At 36.6% G+C, this 25489-nt stretch overlaps 2 protein-coding genes across 2 annotated transcripts in view; one reads left to right on the forward strand and one right to left on the reverse strand.

Annotated features, from left to right (window-relative positions):
- gys2 (glycogen synthase 2) lies at positions 1–21056 on the reverse strand. Its single transcript, XM_026922701.3, has 16 exons — positions 20923–21056; positions 18791–18972; positions 16703–16894; positions 15947–16132; positions 13179–13323; positions 12097–12214; positions 11147–11267; positions 10545–10651; positions 9395–9454; positions 8297–8375; positions 6527–6640; positions 6210–6336; positions 4185–4280; positions 3544–3707; positions 2873–2953; positions 1–589 (listed from the first exon to the last, which is right to left on the reverse strand). The coding sequence occupies exons 1-16, from the start codon at positions 21041–21043 to the stop codon at positions 356–358; spliced, it is 2127 nt and encodes a 708-aa protein (XP_026778502.1). The 5' UTR covers positions 21044–21056; the 3' UTR covers positions 1–355.
- Positions 21047–25489, forward strand: part of kiss2 (kisspeptin 2) — a 7619-nt gene continuing 3176 nt past the window's right edge. The window contains exons 1-2 of the mRNA XM_034312989.2: positions 21047–21240; positions 23010–23187. Coding sequence (XP_034168880.2) covers positions 21061–21240; positions 23010–23187 — 358 coding nt within the window. The 5' untranslated portion in view covers positions 21047–21060. The remainder of the gene's footprint in view (positions 21241–23009; positions 23188–25489) is intronic.

Consider the following 25489-nt stretch of genomic DNA (forward strand, 5'->3'; position numbering starts at 1 on the left):
GTGAAAAGTTTTACGAAAAGTCAAAGTTCATGTAAGTGATTTTGCATGTTTTGGATTGTAGTCTTGTTACTGCATGGATACACACATTTTTATTAATAGATAAATTGTAAAATAGAGGTACATCCTCCTTTAACACCTGTAACACGGGGGCACAAACTTTTGCACTCAACTTATTCTGTTATCTTTATAGACTGAATGAAAAAAAAAAAATCAGAAATGCGACGACTTCATGATTATCATATTGCTTCATACTACTAATGAACCAAAATGTCTCTCAATGAGGTTGAGATGAATAAGTGGGAGGGGCAAAGTGTGAAAATGGGCGGGGTATTATATAGTGGGGGAGGGGGCAACTCTAATTCCCGTACTCTCCCGGTTGCTTCTTCTTACCCTTTGGTATGGCGTTTGGAGTGAAGGGCGACTTGATGTTCGCTCGGTCCCTCTCGGCCTCCTCGTCTTCATCGTAGGGCTCGTCCGTGTCTTCGTCCTCGTCCTCGTCCTCGGCGTCACTGTGATGCGGGGTGGAGTGGAGGGAGGCCGAGGGAGAGGGCGGGACCGAGGAGGGTCGGGGGTAACGGAATCCTTGAGTCTGGAAAGATATTCACAAACTTTCAGTGATTCTGACACCAAAATACACCGTCATCACATGATAACCTCACAACTTCTCATGTACATCTCAGATAAAATGCTTTTTTTTTTTTTTTTTTTAAATATCCATCTCAGACCACTGATAAGTTCCGAATGTTACAAATAAATAGCCAAATGTTACACAACCCGCGAAAACAGATTTAAAGTTCCTGGTTTCCTTTCAGAATAAGAATGAGAAAATAGTACTTAAAGGTGCATTAGGTAAGATTAGTAGGGTTTGTTGTTGTTGTTGTTGTTTATTTATTTATTTATTTATTTTTACAAGATTAGCTCTCTAATGCTTAAGTAGGTGGGTTCGACATTTGGATGATTTTTTTTTTTTTTACTCCTTGAGCCCGCCCCCATTCCCCCTCATGTTCACGAAGCTCCACCCCCAGGATCTACAGTGGCCTGTATAGTAGAGTGTCGAAATAAATGACGGACAGGAGGCGTATCCAATCACAAACAAGCATTCTGGACTGGAAGTCAGTTTTCCAAACAGATCTTCTCCGCCACTTAATACACTTCTGCTAATTCCATGACCTTATTTTTTTATCATCATTTTCCACATATTTGCACAAGTCGACTATTGCACCTTTAAATATTCCTTCACTGCGGTGCCTTCAGCTGTAAATAAAGTGAATTAGAAACAAAAGAGTGAATGTAGAACTTAACAACTGATAACTCATTTATGTAAACGTATGCTTTTAGAAAAACAAAGGTTAAGAGGGTCTTTAGTGTTATTCCCATTTTAGGGAAAAGTATACAGATTCTCTGTAGAGCTCAACAACACAGGCTTTCCCTTTCAGAGACCGTTCCAAGTGCAAGCCATTTAAAACACAAAGAACTCAACCATCGTGAAAGAAAACCAGTTATTTTTCTTTTTTTTTTTTTTTTTACTATCTATAATGTGAAAGATATTCTCAGGGAACTATGTTCCTAAACACATAAAACACTAAAAACATTCAATCTAGAACCTGAAAGAGTTTGTTTTGTTTTGTTTTCTGCCTCTTTTGAGAAACTGTTAAATGCCCCACGTAGAACCCAATCAGAAAGTGCTCCACGTAGACAAGCCAAAAATATGAGGTGTAAATTTTGTTAAGTGTAGAACCTCTTTAGGAAGATTAGAACCCTTGGGAAACCCATTTCTGTAAGCGTGCATACTACACATTCTCAGGGGAAAAAAAGAAATGTTCAGTGGCTTTCTGAAAAATAGAAACGTTCAGTGGCTCTCTGAATAGTTAAAAGATCTCAGCTTCCTACATCATCTCATAAAACAAAAAGAAAAAAATGATATTAAAGGTTCTTTAGAGAGACGACATTGGAGAGACATCTTCGGTTCTTTCTGGTCCATGATCCTTTAACCATTTTTGTTGTTGCCAATAAACTGCGTAATTATTTCCCATCACGTAAAATCCTTCCACAGAGAAGATAACATCTGTAGTGACGTTCTTCAGTTCTCTCTGACACCAACAAAAACAGATACATCATCAATAAAAAATAAAAAAGGTTCTTCTATAGCATCAAAAAGCAACAAAAGTTTTCTTTATTTCAGGAAGCTCTGAAGCCCATGAAGCATTCTTTGTAGTCATACTATATTGTGTACACGCTTCGAAAAGCGGTTCCTCAAGGGTTCTTTGGATAGTCAAGAGTTCTCAGCTTCCTACAGAGGTCCTACAGTTCTACAGATCTTCTACAATCTAATGGTTCTTGGGTTTCTCTGTCTTTAAGGTTCTGTATATAATGCTTCAGTAAAGTGTTTTCCAATCAGAAAGGGTTCCAGGTAGAACCACATCAAGAAGCAGTAAAAACAGAAAAAATCCTATTTAAAGATCTCCTGAGGAACCCTTGCTCCTAGGATTGGTGTATTAACAAGTTTTTGGTTTCTTTTCAAGACTACATCTGAGTAAATCTGACAGTGTTCATTTTGCAGATTCAGTGCAGGCATGACACGAAGAGTGATTGCGGAAGTGTAAAAGAGAGAAGAGAAGTCTGAGGACTTGTTCAGGTTCTGCTTAGAGCTAGACAACCAGGACATCGTTACCTGAACCAGCACACACTCACCTCATCTACAGGAGCGTTAGATTAGAAACAGTCAATAACTGAGTCAGGATTGAGGTAGAAAATACTTTCAAGGAGGAATCTGATCACAGTCTGATATTAGAAATGAATAAATGTGATATTCTGATGTAACCAGAGATGGGATTGAGCACAGATGTGTGTGGGATGTGGATGTGCAGCTCACCGGTGGAAGTGCGAGTGTGTCGATTTTATATTGTTCAGGAAAAGCTCTGCTGAGGGCCAGGTGTCTGGCGTGCATGTAGAACTGAAACGCAGAGAGACGCAAAGAGCTTTTACTGTTAAAAAAATTAATAAATTAAATCATTTTCAGCTCAGGAGATTAATGTAGTAGAAACTTCAGATCCATGACCCTGAAATAATCTCAATACAAAACGCAGATAACATCATGAAATCGGGATTTTTCTGTGAAACGTCTGCAGTTTAAATAAATTCATCAACACCTTTAATTTGAAATGCAGTTACTGGGTAGAAAATGGCTACAACTAAATTTATACACAAAATAAAACTAAATAAATAAATAAATAAATAAATAAATATTATGGGCTGGTACTGGTTATTAATGCTATTTATTTATAATTATAATTTAATAATTCTTAGTCAGTAATTCATAAATAATAATAATAATAATAATAATAATAATAATAATAATAATTAGTAGTAGTATAATAGTATACATTTTAGTATAAAAATTACAATAATTATTTTAATTTGTGTACACTTCTTCCTCTTCTTCTTCTTATTATTATTGTTATTATTATTATTATTTGTTTGTGTTTTGTTTCTTTATTTTAACTTATTTATATTATTAGGAACATGGCCGCCGTGTCTCCTCACCCGGCCGAGGTATCTCCAGTCCAGCAGGTCTGACAGGCGCTCGGTGCGGTTGCGCTGGATGATACGCTGCCGTCGTGACTGCTGGCAGAACGTGAACATGAACTGAGTGAGCTGATTACACGACTCATCTGCTGAGCGGAAACGCCGGTCCACGATATAAATCCCTGCGTGGAGAGGAGACACTGCACTTTACTCCAAAGCTGTAAAGCTGCAACTTTAACTTTTCTGACATCTTCAGGACAGAGGAGATTACTGTTTCTCCATAACATGACAAGCTGTGTTTAAAAAAAAAATCTTATTAACTTACAGAGAGAGGAAAAAGAAGCTGGTGAGGAAATGGCTGTTTACAGCTGCTATAACGTAAGTGATAACAGCATACAGTATAACTTGTTTCATGGTAACTATGTATAAATGGATAAAAAGAAATAAAAAATTGGCAAATTGCTGTGGTATAAAAGGAATAACACACGTTTAGGTCATGCTGTTATAGGAAAGTAATCAACTTCGGGATGGTAACAGTGACTCCGCTTCATCTCCACACCATCGTTGATTATTTTCCTTTAACAGCACAACATGAAGTGTTTTATTCCTTACATAATGTCCAGTAAAATCAGTTTGTAATGTAAGGTTAAGTGGCTGACCGTAGGCAGTCGGGTCTGATATGTGCTCCTCCATGAAGCAGCCGAAGCCAGAGAGGTTAGTGGTCACACTCGGGATGCCCATCACCGTGCACTCGCCTGACACAGATATAATTATTATTATTATACATATAATTATTAGACACAAATATTCTTTCATCATCAAGAAATCATACTGGCCAAGCTCAGTCCAACATAATCAAATCATTTACACATATTTCATTAAAATTATTGCGCAAAAGTCTTTTTTAAAAAAAAAAAAAAACAACCTATAAGTGAATATTTTTTCACTTTTGAATTTCACTTTTTTCTCTTTTAACCAACTAAATTGGTAGGCTTACTAACTAACCAACTAACTAACTAACTAACTAACTAAATAAATGAATAAATAAATAAATAAATAAATATTTTTATTTTATTCCATTTCTAATAATTATTAATAATTATAAATGATTTTTTATAAATGATAAATTATAAATGATTTATTGATAACAATTATTATTATTATTATTACTATTATTATTATTATTATTATTATTATTATTATTATATGTAGATTTATTTATTTAAGTGAAGATATTTTTAAAAGTAATTAAACTAATTGCTTCTGAATATCAAAAAATGATTATAAATGGCAGTAAATAACAAAATAAATAAAAAAACAAAAAAACAACCCAAATTAATACTCGGTGTAACCATCCTAACTGACCAATAACCGTATTATGTTCTACAAAACTACAGAGTGGTCTGTTACTTAATATTACTTTCTTTAACTGCATGTACAAAGAGCGTAACGTTGCTCTGTAACATTAAGTGTGTTAAGAAATACACACATTACCCTTTTCTACTGATGTCATAATGCGGAACACATTAAAGACAAGGTTTATATTAAAATATATTTAAGGTTTGTTAAACGTTTGCACTGATCCACGACTAACTTCTGTCTCTATAAATAAAAATCTGGTTTTTGCAATGACATCACATCCTGTAAGTGACAGCTCTTTTTTCCATTCATTCTACATATAATAATAATAATAATAATAATAATAATAATAATAATAATAATAATAATAATAATAATTGTTATAAATAAATCATGTTAGTCTGATATGGCCAACGTTAGCATGTCCAGCATGTCACATTAGGAAAAAAACAAGAAGAAGAACAATAAGAATTTTAAAAGCATCAATAAAAATAACTGAATTCTTTATCGGCTCTTGCTCAGAATGTCCACTCTGTCATGGTCCACCCTGTTATCTTATAAAACACTGCTTAACTTTGGCCATTATGTAGTGTGAGAGCAATATGGTGTGTATTATGACTAGTCTTGCATTATTATACCGTTGTATGCAAAAGTTTTGACACCCCTGGCCAAACTTTGGCCATATTTGTCGGTTTGAAGTGAAAAGAAGAAAACTCAACCTCTGCAGCAAACTATTCAAAATAACTTTCTTCTGTAAATGTCAATGCTTTATGCTTCAGTTACTTTATATTTGATGAACTTTAAAAAAAAACAGAAGAACTTAAAATAGTAAATGTGCAAAAGTTTGGACACCCTACTACATCAGTACTTAGTAACACCCCCTGTGGCACATATGATATTTCTACACCTGAGTCGTAGTTGTTGTTGTTGTTGTTGTTGTTGTTGTTTTTTCAGTGGTTCATAGGGTTCATATTTATTTTTTTTTTAAAAAACTTCCAATTTAGTCCACGCCCACTTAAGGTTTAAAACCAAATACAGATACAGATACAGTCACTGAGTTACATGACTATTATCAGTATCAGTTTGTTTATTCCAAGGCTTATTTACTTACAGATTTATCTGAATAATTGTCAAAAATGATTATTATCCAACAAAATATTCTTTAAAGATGCAAAAATTTGTTCTCCTATGGTGCAAGCTTTATTTTTAAGCATGTAGGGATGTAAAGAGGCAGTGTATTGTAGCAGTTATGTAAAATCTAAGGAAGCGTTTGAACTGTTTGAACTACTGTGTGTGTGTGTGTTTGAGAAATGAGTGTGTGTAACCTGGTGTGTATCCCCAGGGTTCGTAATAAGAAGGAAACACTCCCAGATGGCAGCCGCGGACGAACTCCTCGTAGTCCATGGGCAGCAGTGGGCTGGTGGAGGACAGGAACTCGGGGTGGAAAACAATCTGATGCACAAAGAAATCAATACAAGTCATTATTACGAACATTGTAAAGCTACACACTTAATTACTCAATCGATGGGAGATTCACTGACTTCATTTTGTATTTAGAATTGCTTTGCTGCACATTAAAGCAGAACAGGATGGTTTTTTTAATTGTACAATAAAGACGCGGTGATTAAAAGGTGCTGTGGACCTTGACTCTGTCGTTGCGGCTGTTGAAGAGGCCGATGCGGCGGATGTTGCCCAGGATGGGGTCCGTCGAGTCGTCCAGCATGTTGTGAGTGGTCACTGGAGGGAGAGTGTGTCTCTGCAAGTGTGTGAATGAAGAACATGAGAGGAAATCGATAAGAGCGCTGATCCATGAATGAGATGAGAGACACGAGACGTAGAACACTATGAAATTAGATTAGACTGACACGTATAAACACGAGACGCTGTTACGGCTGCAAAACTTCTTCTCTTTTCTTCGAATTGCCTCCAATGAGCAACGTTAGTATTTTTGGGTGAATTATTGACACTTTGACAGAGCAGGAGAAATGTGACTGCTGGCCCGGTGATGTCCATTTATTACCTCCACCCACGCAGGCGCCGGCAATAAACCTCCGTCTTTAACACCCTGAAATATTGATGTAAAAATAAATCTGACCTGAGAGGTGGTTTATGAGCCCTTTATGCGCAGTCTTGCTATTAAGTAGAAGTAATATAAAGCAAAGGCGATCTATTGACCCGGATTGGTGAGCGAACGAGGTTTAAATGAATCACAGGCTAGCGGCAGGAAGCTGTGTGAGGACAGTGCGGGGAATTCCGTCACGTTCTGAAAGGTGACACGGATCATCCATCACCGTGGCCCGGAGCTGACCTCAGCTCATTCAGAAAAACACCAGGACATCAGTGAATGAAAAGAGAGAGAGAGAGAAAAACTCCACGCTCTGCATCTCTGGATACTGACGATCATTTTTCACAATGATAGATAAAATATAAAGTGCAAAAGTTAGCGCATCCCTAATCCAAGTAAGGAACAAAACACTCCCCGAGGTGCTGTTATAGAAAAACAATCAACGGTGCAGAGTTATTCCTCTTATACCACAGCGATTTGTCAGTTACAGTTCTTGTTTATTTATTAAAGCGCGCCATTTGGTACATTTTATCCATTTATAGTTACATTTAATGTCTACGAAATCAGTTAGTTCCTGTTTTCACTTACGTTATAGCAGCTATAATCAGTTGTTCCCTCACCAGCCCAGTTTCTCTCTCTCTCTCTCTCTCTCTCTCTCTCTCTCTGTCTCTCTCTGTTGAAGTTAATAGGATTTTAAAAAATGCAGCACAAACTCCTCTTTCCTCAAGATACAAGATTCACGAAGATGTTACAGCTTTATCTCTGACACTTACAAAGCTCTGGCACTAGAGCCAACACTTGTTTAGAGTGGTGTGAATAAAGGAACGTTCTCACCTTCTTTGTCTTGGATTGTATAATTTATAGGGGTATAACGATACACTCCGGTCAGATTTAATTCACGATTGATTGTTGGCGTATACTTGACCTTTGACCCTTCTCTCCAAGCTAGGATTCACAGATTCACTGATAAGTGTCACTGTTCTTCATTCACATGCTGTTTATGTATAACATATATACAGTATATGGATCCTACAATTTCTTATTTGTCCATATTGTGTTATATTAACTGTCTCTTTCTTTTTATGCTATTGCATGGCATTGCTAATAACTGCACAAAAACTGATAAAATGCATGATTAGCTTTAGGAGTCGGTATTTTCTATCCCCTGATTTTGAGCAAGTAAGTTATTATGTAAAGGTGGTGGTCGATATGTGACACGAAATTAATAAATAAAAATAATCTGGCATAAATATGAAACCCAAGCATGATTTGTGAAAAGAATTGCAGGGAGATAATCATTAAAGTTATTAAAGTTATTGAAGAAGTGTGTCGTGAGTTGGGTCTGACCTGCGTTGCGTAAATGGCCCTCTTCATTATGGTGAAGTCGTCTTTGTCTAAGATCTTGCTCATGTCTGGGATCTCGCCCCTGAAAAACACAGTGGCTCTGTGATTAACACACACATCAGTGTTTTCAGGAATGTCATGTAGCCTCAGGATGTGAGGGACTGACCCTGTGACATCACACCGTGCCTCTGTAAATATCTTAACAAATAACGCATCATCACCCTGCGTTAACACGTCTCGGAAACGTCAGCACTGTAAACCACCAGGAGGTCAGAAAGTCACCAGCCGGTTTTTGTTTGTGTCATTTTTTTTTTTATTCCATGATTTAGTTCTTGTAACTCTTAAACATTTATCTTTTATTAAATTAAGAATCTAAGAAACCATTTATTTAATCAAACAATCTCTTTTTTCAAGGTTTCTCTGCTGCATGTTCCTCTTAAATGAGTATCTGGGTTAGCATAGTATTAGCAAATACAACTAGCATCCACGCTAAAGGTACGAAGACTTTACAGACGTTGTAAAAATTTACTTATTTTTATTTTATCTTTAAATAATAATTTACTTTCAGTCTATTATTTGGATAGAAGGGTTGTACGTCCAAAGTGACCTAGTAAGAGAATTCACTTTTCTTCTTCTCATGATCTTCAGAAAAATTAGATGATGCAACTTCCTGCGCAACACATGACATCATCATGGAATGTTCCAAATACTTCATGGGGGTGAATGTGTTCAGGAAACAGGGTTGAGTGGATGAAGTAAAATGTAGATTTTTTCATCACCTATAATGGACAACTTGTGGAGATGGATGTTTCAAGCCTGAGATTCACACTTTAATGCAAAAATAATATGATTTTATAAGTATTTAAATGATTTTATTTCAAGTAAAGTGGCATTAAATTGGGATGAGACATGTTTTCATAGGTGTTGTTGAAGCTTTCAGTGATTTGTTTATACTTGATCTGTGTTTAAAATGTCTTTTTAATTTTTTTCTACATACAGATTTGTGAATGTAACATCACTGAATCAAAAACTGCACCGCAATCGTGGAGTCGCTCGTATCTTCCACTCGCTTTTTCAATCACATCATCACTACCAGCTCACCTTAACAAGGCCTCATACAAGCGTTTGCCGAACTTCTCCTTCACCGACTGCGCAGTGTCCCTGTAGGAAACGAGACATTAGAGACACATCAGGATAGTTTTATCGCAATCATCTTCCCATTTCTGCTTACTGGAACTTTATTATACTGTTACATTAATTACGATTAAATCAAATTGTATACAATTACATAACTAGATGAAAGACAAAGAGTGATGACAAACATATGATTTCAAATACTCCAAGAAAATTTATAGATCAAGTTAAAAACTGAAGGAGTCACTGTAATGATCCAGACTCCTGACTCTCGCATTTGTTTTCAGCAGCCGTTAAGGATTTCCTGTTTTAAGCAGAATTTCATATTGTTAGAAATCAGAAAAATACCACAGTGCTGAAGGAAGGTATGGATTAATTTTCTATTACAGCAGCAGCAGCAGCAAATCACAGGTTTATATTAATATTATTATTAATATTAATGCACACGTCCTAATATGGTATTGTTTCTATAGTAACAGTTCATTCACAGGGACGCATGTACGGCGCACGTGCCACGTAAATTATTTAAAAAAAAAAAAAAGTGTGTACTTGTAGATATGGTGAAGTTTTCTTAAGGTAAGGAGGTGTTTATTTAACATTGATGGAAGGAGTCTCCAGTTTCAGAGGTAAAGCTGTAACTTTAAGTTTTATGACTTGTTTAGGACAGAGAAGTTTACACTTTGCGGTTTCTCGGTACGAAAAAACAACAATCTACGTATTTTTGTCTTATTAGCTTCGAGAGAGAGAGAAAAAAGAGGCTGAGGCTGAGGGTGAGGCTGTTTATAGCTGCTATAACGTAAGCGAATACAGGGACTAATCACCTCACTCTGTCGTTGATTATTTTTCTTTAACAGCACAACACAGAGAGGTTTATTCCTTACGTGCTACAGGATGATATATGAGTCTATTTTTTTTACGTGATAAACAGCATGTCTCATGTCTTCCTGTTAAAGCAGTATGTCTATTTGTGAGTGTTAGAAGACCACAAATTCCCGCAGCACACTAATCTGGGATTAGTTACAATCTGAGCCTAGAAAAGCAGGCATGAGGAACGTGTTCTTTCAGATTTTCGGACACCTCGTTGTACAGATCATTAACTCCACACGTGATGACGCACCACAGCTGCTTGCGCACGGCTTGCCCTTTCAGACTTTCCACATTGAAGTTGTTAGTCTTAGCCGGCATGATGAAGAAAACCACCACGGTCACGTCACTCTTATGCACCTGACAGACACACAGTGGACATTAATCCGAAATTAGAAATCAGGAAGAAAAGTGTTGTTCTCTTATTTATTTATTTTAAACATTGTAAAAAAAAAAAAACAGTAAATAAATAAATAAATAATTTCAATGTTTTATAATAATACTCAATGTTTGATAATTATCATAAAACATTATAAATGTATTATTATTATTATTATTATTATTATTATTATTATTATTATTATTATTATTATTATTATCAGTGATGTTTGTTATGGTATGAAACAAATATTAAAGCACTTAAAAATTTGTTCTCTTATTTATTTATACAGGTGCATTTACTTATTTATTATCAGGAAGAAAACTTTGTTTTTTTTCATTTTTAATTTTATGCACACTTATTCAACATGAATTTTTATTTTTTTTTGCAGATTGTTGAGAAAAGGCTGAGACTGCTGTGATCTAAGGCTGTATATCATACACACAGTGTAAGTGCTGGGAAAGAATAAAAATTACCCGAAGCAGGTAATTTAGTCTGGACAGCGCTTCCAGGAAGATATCGGCTCCCTTGTTGGAAAACTCGTACCGGCCTGCGATGAAGAAGAAAAGTGTTTTCTCCAGATTGAAGTCCAGATGCCTGCACACGAGACGAGATAAAAATCTCATCAGGATCAAATCAGGATCTGAAACCACTTTAGCGACAAGATTTCTAACACTCACAGCTTTATACACATTAACAGCTGAGCATGTGTAATAATAATTTAATACTTTTGCCAATACTAAAAGTTTCTTTTGCCATTTTTCAGCAATCCAGCACAGAAGTAGCTGAGACATTGGTGCAAATGCTGGACTCAAAGTCCCAGAATGCAGTGCAGCTACATAACGCTGAGATTGGCTAGTTAGCAATCTGCGAGATGACAGAATTAGTGTGAAAGTTGAAGTTGAAGTGGAAGCTGGTCTGTATGAGCAGAGTGAACACAGACTAAAGGACTAAAGCGCCGCTGCATCACTGTCTTTAGGTAGAGATAAAGAGAGGGCTAAATCCTTAATGGCACCACTATCAGGAGGTAGTCAAATGGCATTGTGGGTAATGTAGGAAAGTGTAAATAGACCAATGTGTCAATGAAAGAAGTTTAAACTAAAACCTTCATTATAAAAATGTCATTATGAAATGAATCTTGGACACTGTTGAAAATCAGATGTTAATTATAAACATTAACATTAGCAAGCAGTTTAGGATGGATTTTTCCTTTAACTACAGACGTAAACGTAGGTTGAACACTCGCATGTGGTCTAGAAACAACCGAAATCGCCACTCGAGATAAATCTGGCAACAGTAGTAGCAGGTCATTTCTATAAGCTCAAAAAACTCAACTTTCTGATTACGTAGAACATCCCCAGAGTGAAATATTGGCCTGTGTGCTTTAATATTGCAGTGTTTAATCTGAGCTAGAGGAAGACTTTACCCGTAGAAGTGTCCTCTCACAAACTCCTGGATCTTCAGTTTGCTCAGCGAGTGCAGGTTCTGAAACTCGTGCATAGCTGAAAACTTTTTTACATTCAGACCGTTTGGTGTAACCACATCTGCAGAGAAAAAACAATACTGAGAGTCACATCAATCCGGAAACTATCTATAATTTATTCACCTGATACCACAGCACTGTTGAATTCTGGACTCTGATTGGACAGAAGAAGGTGTTGATTAATTTTAACAGCAGCTCTGACAGCAGTGCAGCTGCAAATCACAGCTTGATATTAATGCACTCGTTTTAATACGTTTTAATCGTTCTTATAGTAACAGCTCATTCACAGAGACTACTGTGGATGCTCCACATGAAAGTGTGTAATCATTGATATGATAATATGTTTAACATTTATGGAAGGAGTCTCCAGTGTTAGATGTCTTCAGGACAGAGGAGTTTTACGCTTTGCTGTTTCTCTATAACAAGATAAGCTGCATTTTTGATCTTATTAACTTCAAGACTGAGAAAAAAGGAGAGTTTTAGCTGTTTATAACCTGCTTCCCAGATGTTCCACAACATTAAATGTAACTATAAATGGATATAAATTATGATGTGTCATTCTTTAATTAATAAAAATTGTAATCATTGGAGAATTGCTGTAGTAGAAGAGGAATAAAACACTTTGCGATGTGCTGTTATAGGAAAGTAATCAAATTCAGGGTGGTAACATGAGCTCCACTTCATCACGCCACCCTGCTGTTAATTATTTTCCTCTAACAGCATGACACAGAGTGTTTTATTCCTAACTTACATCAAATTCGAAAAGAAAAATGAAAAAAAAAAAACTGCACTGATAGTTTTCACTATACATACATCATAAACTTAAGGGTGCACAAACTTTTGCACTTAATATTAAAACCTAAAAATACATTTATCATTCAAGGCATGTCATTTGATCATGTGACCATTCGATCATGTGACCAAAGCTCTGATTCAGACTTAGCTACCCTTCTTGATCTCAGTATTATAAAGTAGGTGGAACATTTAAACCCCACAGTCGTTGTCATTGGCCCGTTCAGACCCACCGGGTTTCCTGTGAAGCATGTGGTCGGCCTCCACCGCTGTGATCCGGGAGACGGTGGTGAAAACGTGCGAGCAGTGCACTGCAGCTCTCTCCAGACAGTAGCGGTGGTAGATCTGCCTATCTCCTGCCTCCCGGTCTATATCAAACTGACACACAGAGGCAGCAGGATAAAGCTTAGCTGGTGACATTCTTCTACACATTAGCCCTGTGCTAATATTTCATTATTTTCTCTCTCTTGAAGTTAATAAGACAAAAAAAACCCACAAAAACAAAAAACACAAAAAAGCTCCTCTGTCCTGAAGATTTAAGAAAACTTAAAGTTGCAGCTTTACCTCTAACACTGGAGACTCCTTCCATAAACGTTAAATAAACATCTCCTTACCTTAAGAAAAACGTCACCATATTATCAATTACACGTCTTTATATCCGTTTATGTGGCAAGTCCCTGTGAATGAGTTGTTACTATAGGAACAATAACATATTAGAATGAGTGCATTAATATGCTGAAAGCTGCTGTTATAGAAAATTAATAAACACTTTCTTCGGACCAATCAGAATCCAGAATTCAACAGCGCTGTAGTATAAACGAATATATTCAACAAATGCAGTATTGTTATTGTGGACACTCGTAAATCCCGTCACTGTAACTACACTGAGGCAGATTTTTATGTACCTCAGCTAACAGAGATTACGTTATTAGAACGTTTAGAATGCAACATTCCAGTAACATACTCTCTGTTAGAAAAAAGAGCTAACATTACGGAAATATTAGTGTCAAAGTTCTTACAGTGAAAAATGTTTACAAATGCTATTATTGTAAAACTGTTCTCAGAGCATCCAGAAAACGGGACAGATTAAAGGTTCCTGAAAATAAAGATTCCTGGAATCGTAATGTTCGGAAAACTAACCCATGGGTTCTGAAAATAGGGGTCACGACCCCGTGGGGTGCCGCTTGATTTACAAATATGGCTGTGAGAGAGAATTACAATCTCCCCTTTTATTTTATTAGCATATTTTACAAATTAATATTTTGAATATTGCTGTAACTATGACAACAGATTTGGTGTGCTACTGAAATGTAACTACGAAATATTACTGGGAATGACATGTAGGCCACATGTAAGTAAATTATAAATCTGGAATAAGAAATGTAGGGTGTTTAAATCCATTCGGGTTGATTGCCCAGGTTGTGCCAGTGAAAGTTTTCCCATTCAGGAAGTAATAAAAGGAGAGCTGTGTTCTAATTTCATTTGCTGGTTTCAAACCTTTGCAAACGTTTGCCTCTTTAGTTCAGTTCTTTGTGAACCACGCAGAGAAAGGAGGTTCCTCTTGGGGGCTACAGGCTGGAGAATCTATTTCCCAATCATAAACACGCTGTCAATTAGCCTTCAGCCAAATCGCATGGCCTTTAGCATCTGATGACCTTACACATCCCAATTATCACCACATAGCCAAGTACATCATCTTCGCTTGTTACTGTGGAATAATAAGCATTTAACTGAGCAGGTAACTCTTCTGTTTCAGATAAACGAACAGATAAATGTCAGAGTTTCAGCGCAATTGATTTTGTTTTTGAAATGGCGATGTCTGTGATGTGTCCTGATATTCTTGAAGCTCACATGTGCGTAAACTCAGCGTTATTTTTATTGTGAGCGGTCTGGTAATCATAGTCAGAGTGAAAACGTAGGCTCAACAATTAACTGAAATGAAATAATTCAGGAAGTACACGGAACTAAGACACAGAAACAAAAGCTCGGACTTTTGTCGAAAAAAAAATAAAATACCACCAGACTTTACAACGTTTTACAGACACAACAGGGTGTAAATGGACAATAGCAAGAACTAATGGACTATATCAAGAACTAACACTTAACAGGTGCACACAATCAGGTAGCACACAAAGTTAAATGTTAAATATTTCCTACAGTAACAGTTCCAATTTGTGTAAACTATACAGCTTTATACAACTGCTTGAATTTTGTATTCTTTTTACTTCACAGTTTTGTGTAAATGTTTTCATTGGACAAACTAAAAATTCCCAGCCATAAATTACCAATCATGTTCACTGCATAGCTGATTTACATTGACCACTCCCACAAAACTCCATAAAATGCAAAGCTCATAGAGAGCTGAAAACATAAAATGAGGACTAAATGGTGAAAGAGCGCCTCCTAAGAGCAATGTGTGCAAAATCTTCCAATAATGCAGCTCAGCCATTGCAGCGCCTCAACTACCTCAGACAAACCCTTTTTATAGGCTGCTATTACTTTTGTCCTAGCTACTAGCGTCTTTCAATAGCTAGTCTTAATTTATGGAGTTGTTTTTTGGAATTGCTTTCTTTCAAGTCGTTAATATGAAATTAAACCATATGAAAATGAATTTCACAAAATGCTCATTAAACCGACGTGTAACTGAAATACATAAGTGATTTAAACTCAACGTCGTAACCTGTATATAAAATCGCTGTAACTCGTCGACAACTATACGGTTTGAAGTCGATCAATTAGTGAATGTTAGTGTATCTCCGTATATGTAAATTTACAAACTCACAAGTCAAATATATTTGTAAACGGATACAAACTAACTGGAATTTCATAGGAGCACCACATTTTTTGTGTAAATCGCTCTCCAGTGAATGAATTACGAATAATTTTGTTCTTATCCAGTCATACTCAGAACTGTCTAGTCCAGTAAACTCACTCCTGGTGAAGTGGTGTGTGTTTGTGTGTGTGTGTGTGTGTGTGTGTGTGTGTAAGCACATGAGCTGACCTTATCCAGGTTGTTGTAGAAGTCCACATTTCCAGCACACAGGTAGCGACCCAGAAGTGTAGCGTGTGTAGTAAACATGGTGGCCATGGGAATCTTACGGGAGCGACTGAGCACGAGGCCGGCTCCTGACTGCCACTCGTGGAAGTGAGCGATGACTTTGGGTTTGTCCTGAAGCCGATCTGTTAACTACAGACATAGACAAATACACACTTAAAACCATGGTCAGGAATTTCACTGACAAAATGATGGTGTTGATTTAGGGATCCTTGCTCCGACCGATGAATAAGTTAAAAATACAGCATTTAAGAATTAAAATCTTAGAGGAGGAATGGTATGGGGAAACTGATAATATACCACAGTACTGTTGATTAATTTTCTATAACAGCCGCTCTGCAGTAGTGCAGCTGCAAATCACACATGTATATACTGTAAATACGTTATCGTTTCTATAGTAACAACTTACAAAAAAAATTTTGTAATTGTTGATATAGTGAAGTTTTCTTAAAGTAAGGAGATGTTTATTTCACATTTATGGAAGGAGTCTCCAGTGTTAGTGCTTTGCAACAGTAGCTGCAAATTTAAGTTTTCTGAGTGTGTGTGTGTGTGTGTGTGTGGTGCTCTGTGATGGACTAAAATCCCCTTCATGGTGTATTCCTGCCTCACATCCAGTGTTCCCAGGATAGACTCCGGATCCACTGCAATCCTGACTGAAAGTGAGAGGTTTTTTTTTTAAACCTCCAATATCCGTGTTTTTACCTCTTTAAAGAACCAGGCCACGAGAGAGCCGAAGATGAGCGAGTCATTGGCCTCTCGGTCGTGGTACGGCAGTCCGATACCACAAGCGTCCCACAAGTCTCCCTTCCAGCGGTCCAGGTTCCAGGCAGCAGCTCCGATATCAAACAGGATCACATACGGGCTGCCTTCTATGAGCCACCGGCCAAAGTTCACCTACACACACACACACACACACACACACACTCAGCATTGAGTCAAGGGTACATGTTATCTATCTATTTCTCCATCAACACGCTGCTTAGGGTTAGTGTACACGTGATGTACAGCGGAGGATATTATACAGAATTAGCATTTCATAATCAATAAGAATTTACAATGCTATTTTAGACATGATTTCATTTAACATCTCTCTCTCTAGTGTGTTGAATTCACTGTGAAAAGAGTTTGTGATATGTAGAGGTCTCTCAGCACCATCTTCTGGCATGTAGTGTTAAAGAAAGTCAAGGTCCACTGAGTTTGACTAAAATTCACACACTCTTAAAACAGCATATATATATATATATAGTATTTCCTATTATAAAATTAAAATCAACCATATATAAGATTATTAAACCTATTTCTAGACATATTTACTAGAAATTATATTAGAAATTATATTTACATTATCTTGTTCTACTGGCATATCATTTAGCTTCTTTCTAGAAATAAATGCTTAAAATTAGCTAAATAATCTGCCAATAGAACAAGAAAATGTAAAGTTTGAACTGAGTAAATTTGTCTAGAAACAGGTTTAATAATCTTATATTTGGTTGATTTTAATCTTATAATAGGAAATACTAGATAAATCTGACTTTATTTAAGATATTTTCACTTGCTAAGACGTCATTTTTTTTGAAGTGGGAATAACCACTGCGAAATTGCACTCACCGGTTGCTAGTTTTAAATGTACTCAAGTATTAAAAAGTAAATGTTTTTAACTGATGAAATTTAGTTAGTCATATTTTTATGTGTAAACAAACCTTTATTACTTCTCTAAAACTGTTAAAAGATTTTTTGTTTTAAAGCAACAAGGTCATTTTTCCTGAAAACATCATTCAGTCTCTTTAGGTTTGCAATATTTACTTTCAGCTACAATTTGACTTGCTAGTAAAACCTGGTATTAGCAAAAAAACAGGCTAACTGGTTAAATATAGCCAGTAAATGGATGCTAAAATGAAGTGATTGGATGCTAAACCGAAATGATCGGACACTACATTGAAGTGATCGGATGCTGAACTGAAATGACTGGATGCTAAACTGAAGTGATTGGACTCTAAACTGAAATGAATGGTTGCTAAACTGAAGCGATCAGATGCTAAGTTGAAGTGATTGGATGCTAAATTGAAATGATCGAATGCTAAAGTGAAGTGATCAGATGCTGAACTGAAATGATCAGATGCTAAATTGAAGTGATCGGATGCTGAACTGAAATGATTGGATGCTAAACTGAAGTGATCGGACTCTAAACTGAAATGATTGGATGCTAAATTGAAATGATTGGATGCTAAACTGAAATGATTGGATGCTAAACTGAAGTGATCAGATGCTAAACTGAAATGATTGGATGCTAAACTGAAGTGATCGGATGCTAAACTGAAGTGATCGGACTCTAAACTGAAATGATTGGATGCTAAATTGAAGTGATTGGATGCTAAACTCAAATGATCAGATGCTAAACTGAAGTGATCGGATGCTAAACTGAAATGATTGGATGCTAAACTGAAGTGATCGGATGCTAAACTGAAATGATTGGATGCTAAACTGAAGTGATCGGATGCTAAACTGAAATGATTGGATGCTAAACTGAAGTGATCGGATGCTAAACTGAAGTGATCGGACACTAAACTGAAGTGATTGGATGTTTAACTGAATTCTTAAAAATGATTCTTAAAAATGTAACTAGTAATAATTACTCAAGTATTCTCCACCCCTGTATATACAGTACGTGATATTTTAATAACCCACTCGTTTAGCCACTGCAACTATCGTTACATTAATTAGCTAATTTTTATTACCCTGGGCCGTTCCTCTAGATGTTCCCCCCCTCCCGGTGGATTTAGCGTGATCTACCTGACAGCCGTTGGTGGTGATGGAGTCCATGGCTGCTTTCACGGCAGCGTTTGGAGGTTCGCACTTCTCCACCTGAGTCTTGAAGTTGTGTTCGTAGTAAGGGCCGATCAGGAAGAAGTTCTCACCCCACTCATCCACTGTGGTCTTAGCTTTGGTCTGGATGACGGTGTAAATTCCTCCCACTGGAGAAGATGGAAGAGTTAGAGATTCAGTCAATCCGGCATGCGGGGGAACAAAAACTTTTGCACTCAAATGTAAATGATTTTGGAGAAGGCGTGCTTAGACAACATTTTGTCCATGATGTTTTATTTCGAAATGCAGGGGCAGATACAGACTGCCTGAGGGGCAGGGACGAAAAAATGAAAAGGACACTGCTTATTAGACACCTATTAGGGCAGGTCAACATGTTTCCAACTAAATCCACACGTAGCACACACCCCTAAAGGGCACTGCATCACATTTTATCCACTGTCTGTGCAGCCTAGAGGGCACTTTATCACATTATCTACTGTAGAAGGAGCTTTATCATATTATCTACTGTAGGCACCCTAGAGGGCACTTTATCATATTATCTACAGTAGAGGCACCCTAGAGAGCACTTTATTCCCTTATCTACTGTAGAGGCACCCTAGAGGGCACTTTATCATATTATCTACAGTAGAGGCACCCTAGAGAGCACTTTATTCCCTTATCTACTGTAGAGGCACCCTAGAGGGCACTTTATCCCATTATCTACTGTAGAGGCACCCTAGAGGGCACTTTATCCCATTATCTACTGTAGAGGCACCCTAGAGAGCACTTTATTCCCTTATCTACTGTAGAGGCACCCTAGAGGGCACTTTATCACATTACCTACTGTAGAGGCACCCTAGAGAGCACTTTATTCCCTTATCTACTGTAGAGGCACCCTAGTGGGCACTTTATCACATTGTCTACTGTAGAGGCACCTAGAGGGCACTTTATCCCATTTTATCTACTGTAGAGGCACCTAGAGGGCACTTTATCCCATTTTATCTACTGTAGAGGCACCATAGAGGGCACTTTATCCCATTTTATCTACTGTAGAGGCACCTAGAGGGCACTTTATCCTATTATCTACTGTAGAGGCACCTAGAGGGCACTTTATGCCATTTTATCTACTGTAGAGGCACCTAGAGGGCACTTTATCCCATTTTATCTACTGTAGAGGCACCATAGAGGGCACTTTATCCCATTTTATCTACTGTAGAGGCACCTAGAGGGCACTTTATCCCATTTTATCTACTGTAGAGGCACCATAGAGGGCACTTTATCCTATTATCTACTGTAGAGGCACCTAGAGGGCACTTTATCCTATTATCTACTGTAGAGGCACCTAGAGGGCACTTTATGCCATTTTATCTACTGTAGAGGCACCTAGAGGGCACTTTATCCCATTTTATCTACTGTAGAGGCACCATAGAGGGCACTTTATCCCATTTTATCTACTGTAGAGGCACCTAGAGGGCACTTTATCCCATTTTATCTACTGTAGAGGCACCATAGAGGGCACTTTATCCCATTTTATCTACTGTAGAGGCACCTAGAGGGCACTTTATCCCATTTTATCTACTGTAGAGGCACCATAGAGGGCACTTTATCCCATTTTATCTACTGTAGAGGCACCTAGAGGGCACTTTATCCCATTTTATCTACTGTAGAGGCACCATAGAGGGCACTTTATCCTATTATCTACTGTAGAGGCACCTAGAGGGCACTTTATCCCATTTTATCTACTGTAGAGGCACTTTATCACATTATCTCAAACCCAATCACATTCACCCCTATAAAAAAGTTTGGAATATTCCACAGTCACATGTTCAACAGGAAGTTGCATTATGCAAATTTCCTGAAGATCATGGGAGGAAGAAGTGTCTGTTTTCTCAGTACAGTACAATCCTGTTACCCAAATTATACACTGAAAGTCTATTATTAATTAAAAAATAAAAATTAGTGAATCATCAGAACATGGTTAATGTTGACAATTTGTGCATTTGATAATTTTATGCTAAAAAAAACGAACCTGCTACTCTAATGGATAAATGAACGCTTTCTTCGATTGAATTTTGAAAATGATTAAAAGTTTGGTTTTTAAGTGTCACAGTGGCTCTCACCTTTGTTGGTGACTTCCCATGCTATCTCAAACAGCAGCAGATCCTCCACGGGTAACTCCTCTTCCTCCCACAGAGGAAGGCCGCTCAGTGAGCTCATGGACACGGACCTTGTCAGGGGCATGATGGGAAGAACTCCAGATGCTGTTTCAGGTGAAATCTGGCAGGAAGACACGAGTGAAGCTCCTCCGACAGCCGGGCTTCGTCACCGCTCTTAATCCTCGAGAGTCACAGAGGATTTTGGATTCTGAAGTGCGTTTCTCTTTTAGCGCTCTTAAACAAACACTGATGCACTTTGGGCTCGAGGTCACCGACATCACGGTGAGAGCCAACATGGCACACTGCCAAAACTGTTTTCTTTTTTTTCTTTTTAATTTTTTTTGCTGTTGTTATCATCATACAATATTTATTTCAGTATACAAAACTTAAAAATATATTTAAATATATATAAATATAAGTAAGTATAATTATATAAGTATATATAAGTATAATTATAAAGTGTTTTTGTTTTATTTTTTAAGGATGTCAAACAGCTTCAGAGTGCACAAATTAAACATAAATAAATAAATAAATAAATAAATAAATAAATAAATAATTTTTTTTACAAATTAAATTTAGTATGATTAATACAAAAAATAGTAATTAATATTAATTAATATTGGTATAAGACAAAGGGGCATGGTGGCTTAGTGGTTGGCACTGCTGCCTCACGCGTCTGGGGTTGGGGGTTTGAATCCTGCCTCTGCTGTGTGTTGTGTGTTTGTTGTGTGTGTGTGTGTGTGTGTGTATCTTCTCCCTGTACTTTGGTGGTTTCCTCCTCCAGTCCAAAGACATGTGCTGTAGGCTGACTGGCATCTCTAAATTGTCCGTAGTGTGTGTGTGTGTGTGATTGTACCCTGTGATGGCTTGGCACCCTGTCCACGATGTCGCCTGCCTTGTGCCCTGAGTCCCCAGGGAGAGGTTCCCTGTGATGCTGTGTAAAATAAGTGGTACAGAAAATGGATGGTATAAGACAAATTCATTTGCAAATGGTGGTTTTGTTTTGATTTTCTTTGTCAAACAGCTTCAGTGTGATCACTGAGGAGTCCATTTTTGCACAAGCAAGAAAGTGGACAAATTAACTAAATCCTTTTAATTAATGTTCATTTCCTTTTTGAAGGAATTTTGTCATTTTCTTGTCTGTTTCTCCTCGTCTGTTTTCTCTTTTTGCTTGTTTCCACCCCAGATTGATACAAATGCTTTTTTGTGATATTTTGACATTCACTAAATAATTTAGTATATAACACTAATTGTAGTTTTTATTCTTTTCACAACGCAACGGAGTGCCCTGCGACTCCCTGATAGTGGTCCACTGCTTATAGCTAGAAACATCGCTGCTGATGACTCACACTGTAGATCATGAATTCTGTTACTGTAGAAAACATGGCTGCCTCTGCCAGGAGGTTAAAGAGGTTAAAGATAAAGGAGCTTGAATTATTCTGCATTAATGTTGGATTGATCCAAGTTCCTGTACACGTGTCTAAAACCCTGCTAGACATTACAGGAAGAGGCGATTATTCTAATTTTGAAACCAGTGTTTTGCTGAAAATCACACTACGGATGCATATTTTCCTGTTCATGGGGGCGCCAATAATTTCTGACTGTATATTTGTATTGGAAAGTTGCTAGGTAAAAAATAAATAAATAAATAAATAAATAAATAAATATAAACCCAGCCTGCAAACAGCAGTAAAGTGTAATAGCACCGTTTTATCCTCGTTTCAGTAAATTTCTCAGAAAAGCGCATTGTTTGTGTTTGTGTGTGAGATAGTATGTAAAAAGCTTTCCATTTATTCATTATTGTCTGTTTTGTGTTTTGTATTTTTCGCCCAACGATGGCGAGAAATCTGAGTAATTTAAATAATCACGCTGCCTTCTGACATGACTGCGGGTAAATAAATAAGAATAACATTTCCAAGAAGAGAGCAAATGATCTGAACAGGAAAGAGCTGCTGTGCTGAGGTTAGAAAAAAGTGCACACACTCACACACACACTCTCTCTCTCTTTTCCTCTGTGTACGTGTGTGTATGTGTGTGTGTGTGTGTAAAAGATGTCACCCCATGCTTATATATTGAGGGAAGCTCTCACATGGACTGGTTATTCTCAGCAGAGACGAGGTTCTGCGCAGGAATCAGCTCCATCACCAGACAATATGAAACTACAGGTGCTGATCCTCTTCACGTCAGTCCTGGTGGCTCATTACGCATCCTCACGTGTCAGTATTCCAGGTAAAAGACTTCTGCGATGGAAAGAAAGGTAACACTTTATTTAAAGGGACACATATAAGCGTGGATGGAGCTAGCTGTCAGGACACCAAGGTAGTTTTGGTGGGGTTTTTTTGTGTAAGTTGTATAAGAAAACAGTCATTTTTATGTTAATAATGTATAAGAATAATGTATAATCATTTACAATAACTTGATAAAATAGACTATTTATTAATGGTAAAAGCTTATTCGTTCGTTAATATGTATTCAGTTTGCTGTGACAATTTAAAAAAAAATTGCAAGGTAATGTAAAGGAAGTGTTATATGAGCAGTGATAGGTGAAATAATAGTGATATCTTCAGCTGTCATTATAAAAACTTCAGTTAAGGTAAAAATTTCCACCTTTTTTGGAGGCTGAAATCCAAAACAAAACTCATTTCTGCAAACCAAAATATTTTTAATTTTTTTATTTTAATTTTATAACATTTTTTTTATCCAGTGATACGTTTCTGTAAACTAGACCTCAGTACATTAACTGTCCCACTGTAAGCCTGGACGCTGAGTATGAAAGGGATAATATTAATGTTAATATCTAATAAATCTATCTTATCCTTTGTAAAATGAGAGATAAAAGGTGTTTCCTTTTATTGTAAGACCTTTTATTGTGCTCTGAGATTCAATATTGAACATTTCTTTTCTAAAACTTATTTAAAACTGGAAATAATTTTTTTTTTGAAAGGAAATATTGAATATTGAAGATTCTCCACTATTTCTAGGTCACTATTTAAATGTAAGCAAAATTTATGATGTCTAAATTTATGATGTACGTGTTCAGACGACACACTGATGGGATTTGATCTAACACAGATAGTCAGGTTTTACACAAACTAGCAAAGTCCACGCTGGCTCGAGTGTCATTACAGCAAAAATTCAATGTACCAAACACCAAAACCCTCTGAAATTCATGTAAATCTTTCTAATCTTCCACTTTTCACTCAGGTTATTAACGATCATGTAAGTTGTCTTGAAAAATATTGTAATAAATTGGAAAATAGAAGCATTTTCATTAGAGCTCTAAGATGTTTGGACTCTAATGTATATTCAGCTGATGTATATGCTAATTAATTGATTACGTTAGTTAGTTTTCTCACAATTTACAGCCTGATGAACACCAAGAACCTAGAGGTCCAATATGGAGAATTTAAGATAATAAGAAGTGAATTTAGGTGCTTAATTTGAGATTTTTTTTAATACACAATATCAGTAGAAGTACGGAGACAAAAAAAAATCAATTTGAGTGAAAGTCAAAAAGCATCAGCATTAAAACATGCTCAATTATTCAAGAATAAAGTAACTCTCCTTTCAACTGATCAATCTAGACATTAATTTTTTTAATTAATCGACATTTCATTGACATTCCAATCCTGTTGAATTAACAACAAAACACATAGCTACCACATTTAACTTACCGAAACACGCTCCTGTAGATCTGACCTCTGCTCAGAGAGAAATCAGCACACTTCCTGTAGACAATGATGTGAAATTTGATTTCAAATCAGGTTAAAAAAAAAAAAACTTCTCATGGCATTTGAGATTTTGGTGAAATTTCTTTTAAAAAACACTGTATCAGGGATTCTTCTCTCGTTCTGTGTTCAGTAAAGTGCAAATTAGACACTCGTGTACGGTTTCTTCCCTGTGAATAGGTTCTGTTTGTGTAAAAATATCTCGTAAACGTATTATTCACTGGGAGAGATTATAAAATGACTTCATTATGCAAACAACTGAGCATGAATTCAATTCAATATTATTTTATTTGTATAGCGCCTTTAACAATGGACATTGTCAAAAAAAAGCAGCTTTACAGAAATAAACAGATTCAAAATAAATTAAACCAAAATAAATTGTAAATGTGTGAATTTATCCCTAATGAGCGAGCCAGAGGCAAATTATAATCACGGGAATTCACATCTTATTAGGTTATGATTAGCAACATGTTAGATCTGTAGGTTCTACATGACATCATGTGATTTCTGCAGACTTCTACTATAAAATATGTCCCTCAGTCTAGTATTCATATACAATACTGAGTATTCAGTACTGAGTCCCAGTATTCATACACAATACTGAGTATTCAGTACTGAGTATACAATATTCATATACAATACTGAGTATTCAGTACTGAGTATACAATATTCATATACAATACTGAGTATTCAGTACTGAGTATACAATATTCATATACAATACTGAGTATTCAGTACTGAGTATACAATATTCATATACAATACTGAGTATTCAGTACTGAGTATACAATATTCATGTACAG

Source organism: Pangasianodon hypophthalmus, chromosome 18 (assembly GCF_027358585.1).
Source record: "Pangasianodon hypophthalmus isolate fPanHyp1 chromosome 18, fPanHyp1.pri, whole genome shotgun sequence".
Taxonomy (NCBI): domain Eukaryota; kingdom Metazoa; phylum Chordata; class Actinopteri; order Siluriformes; family Pangasiidae; genus Pangasianodon; species Pangasianodon hypophthalmus.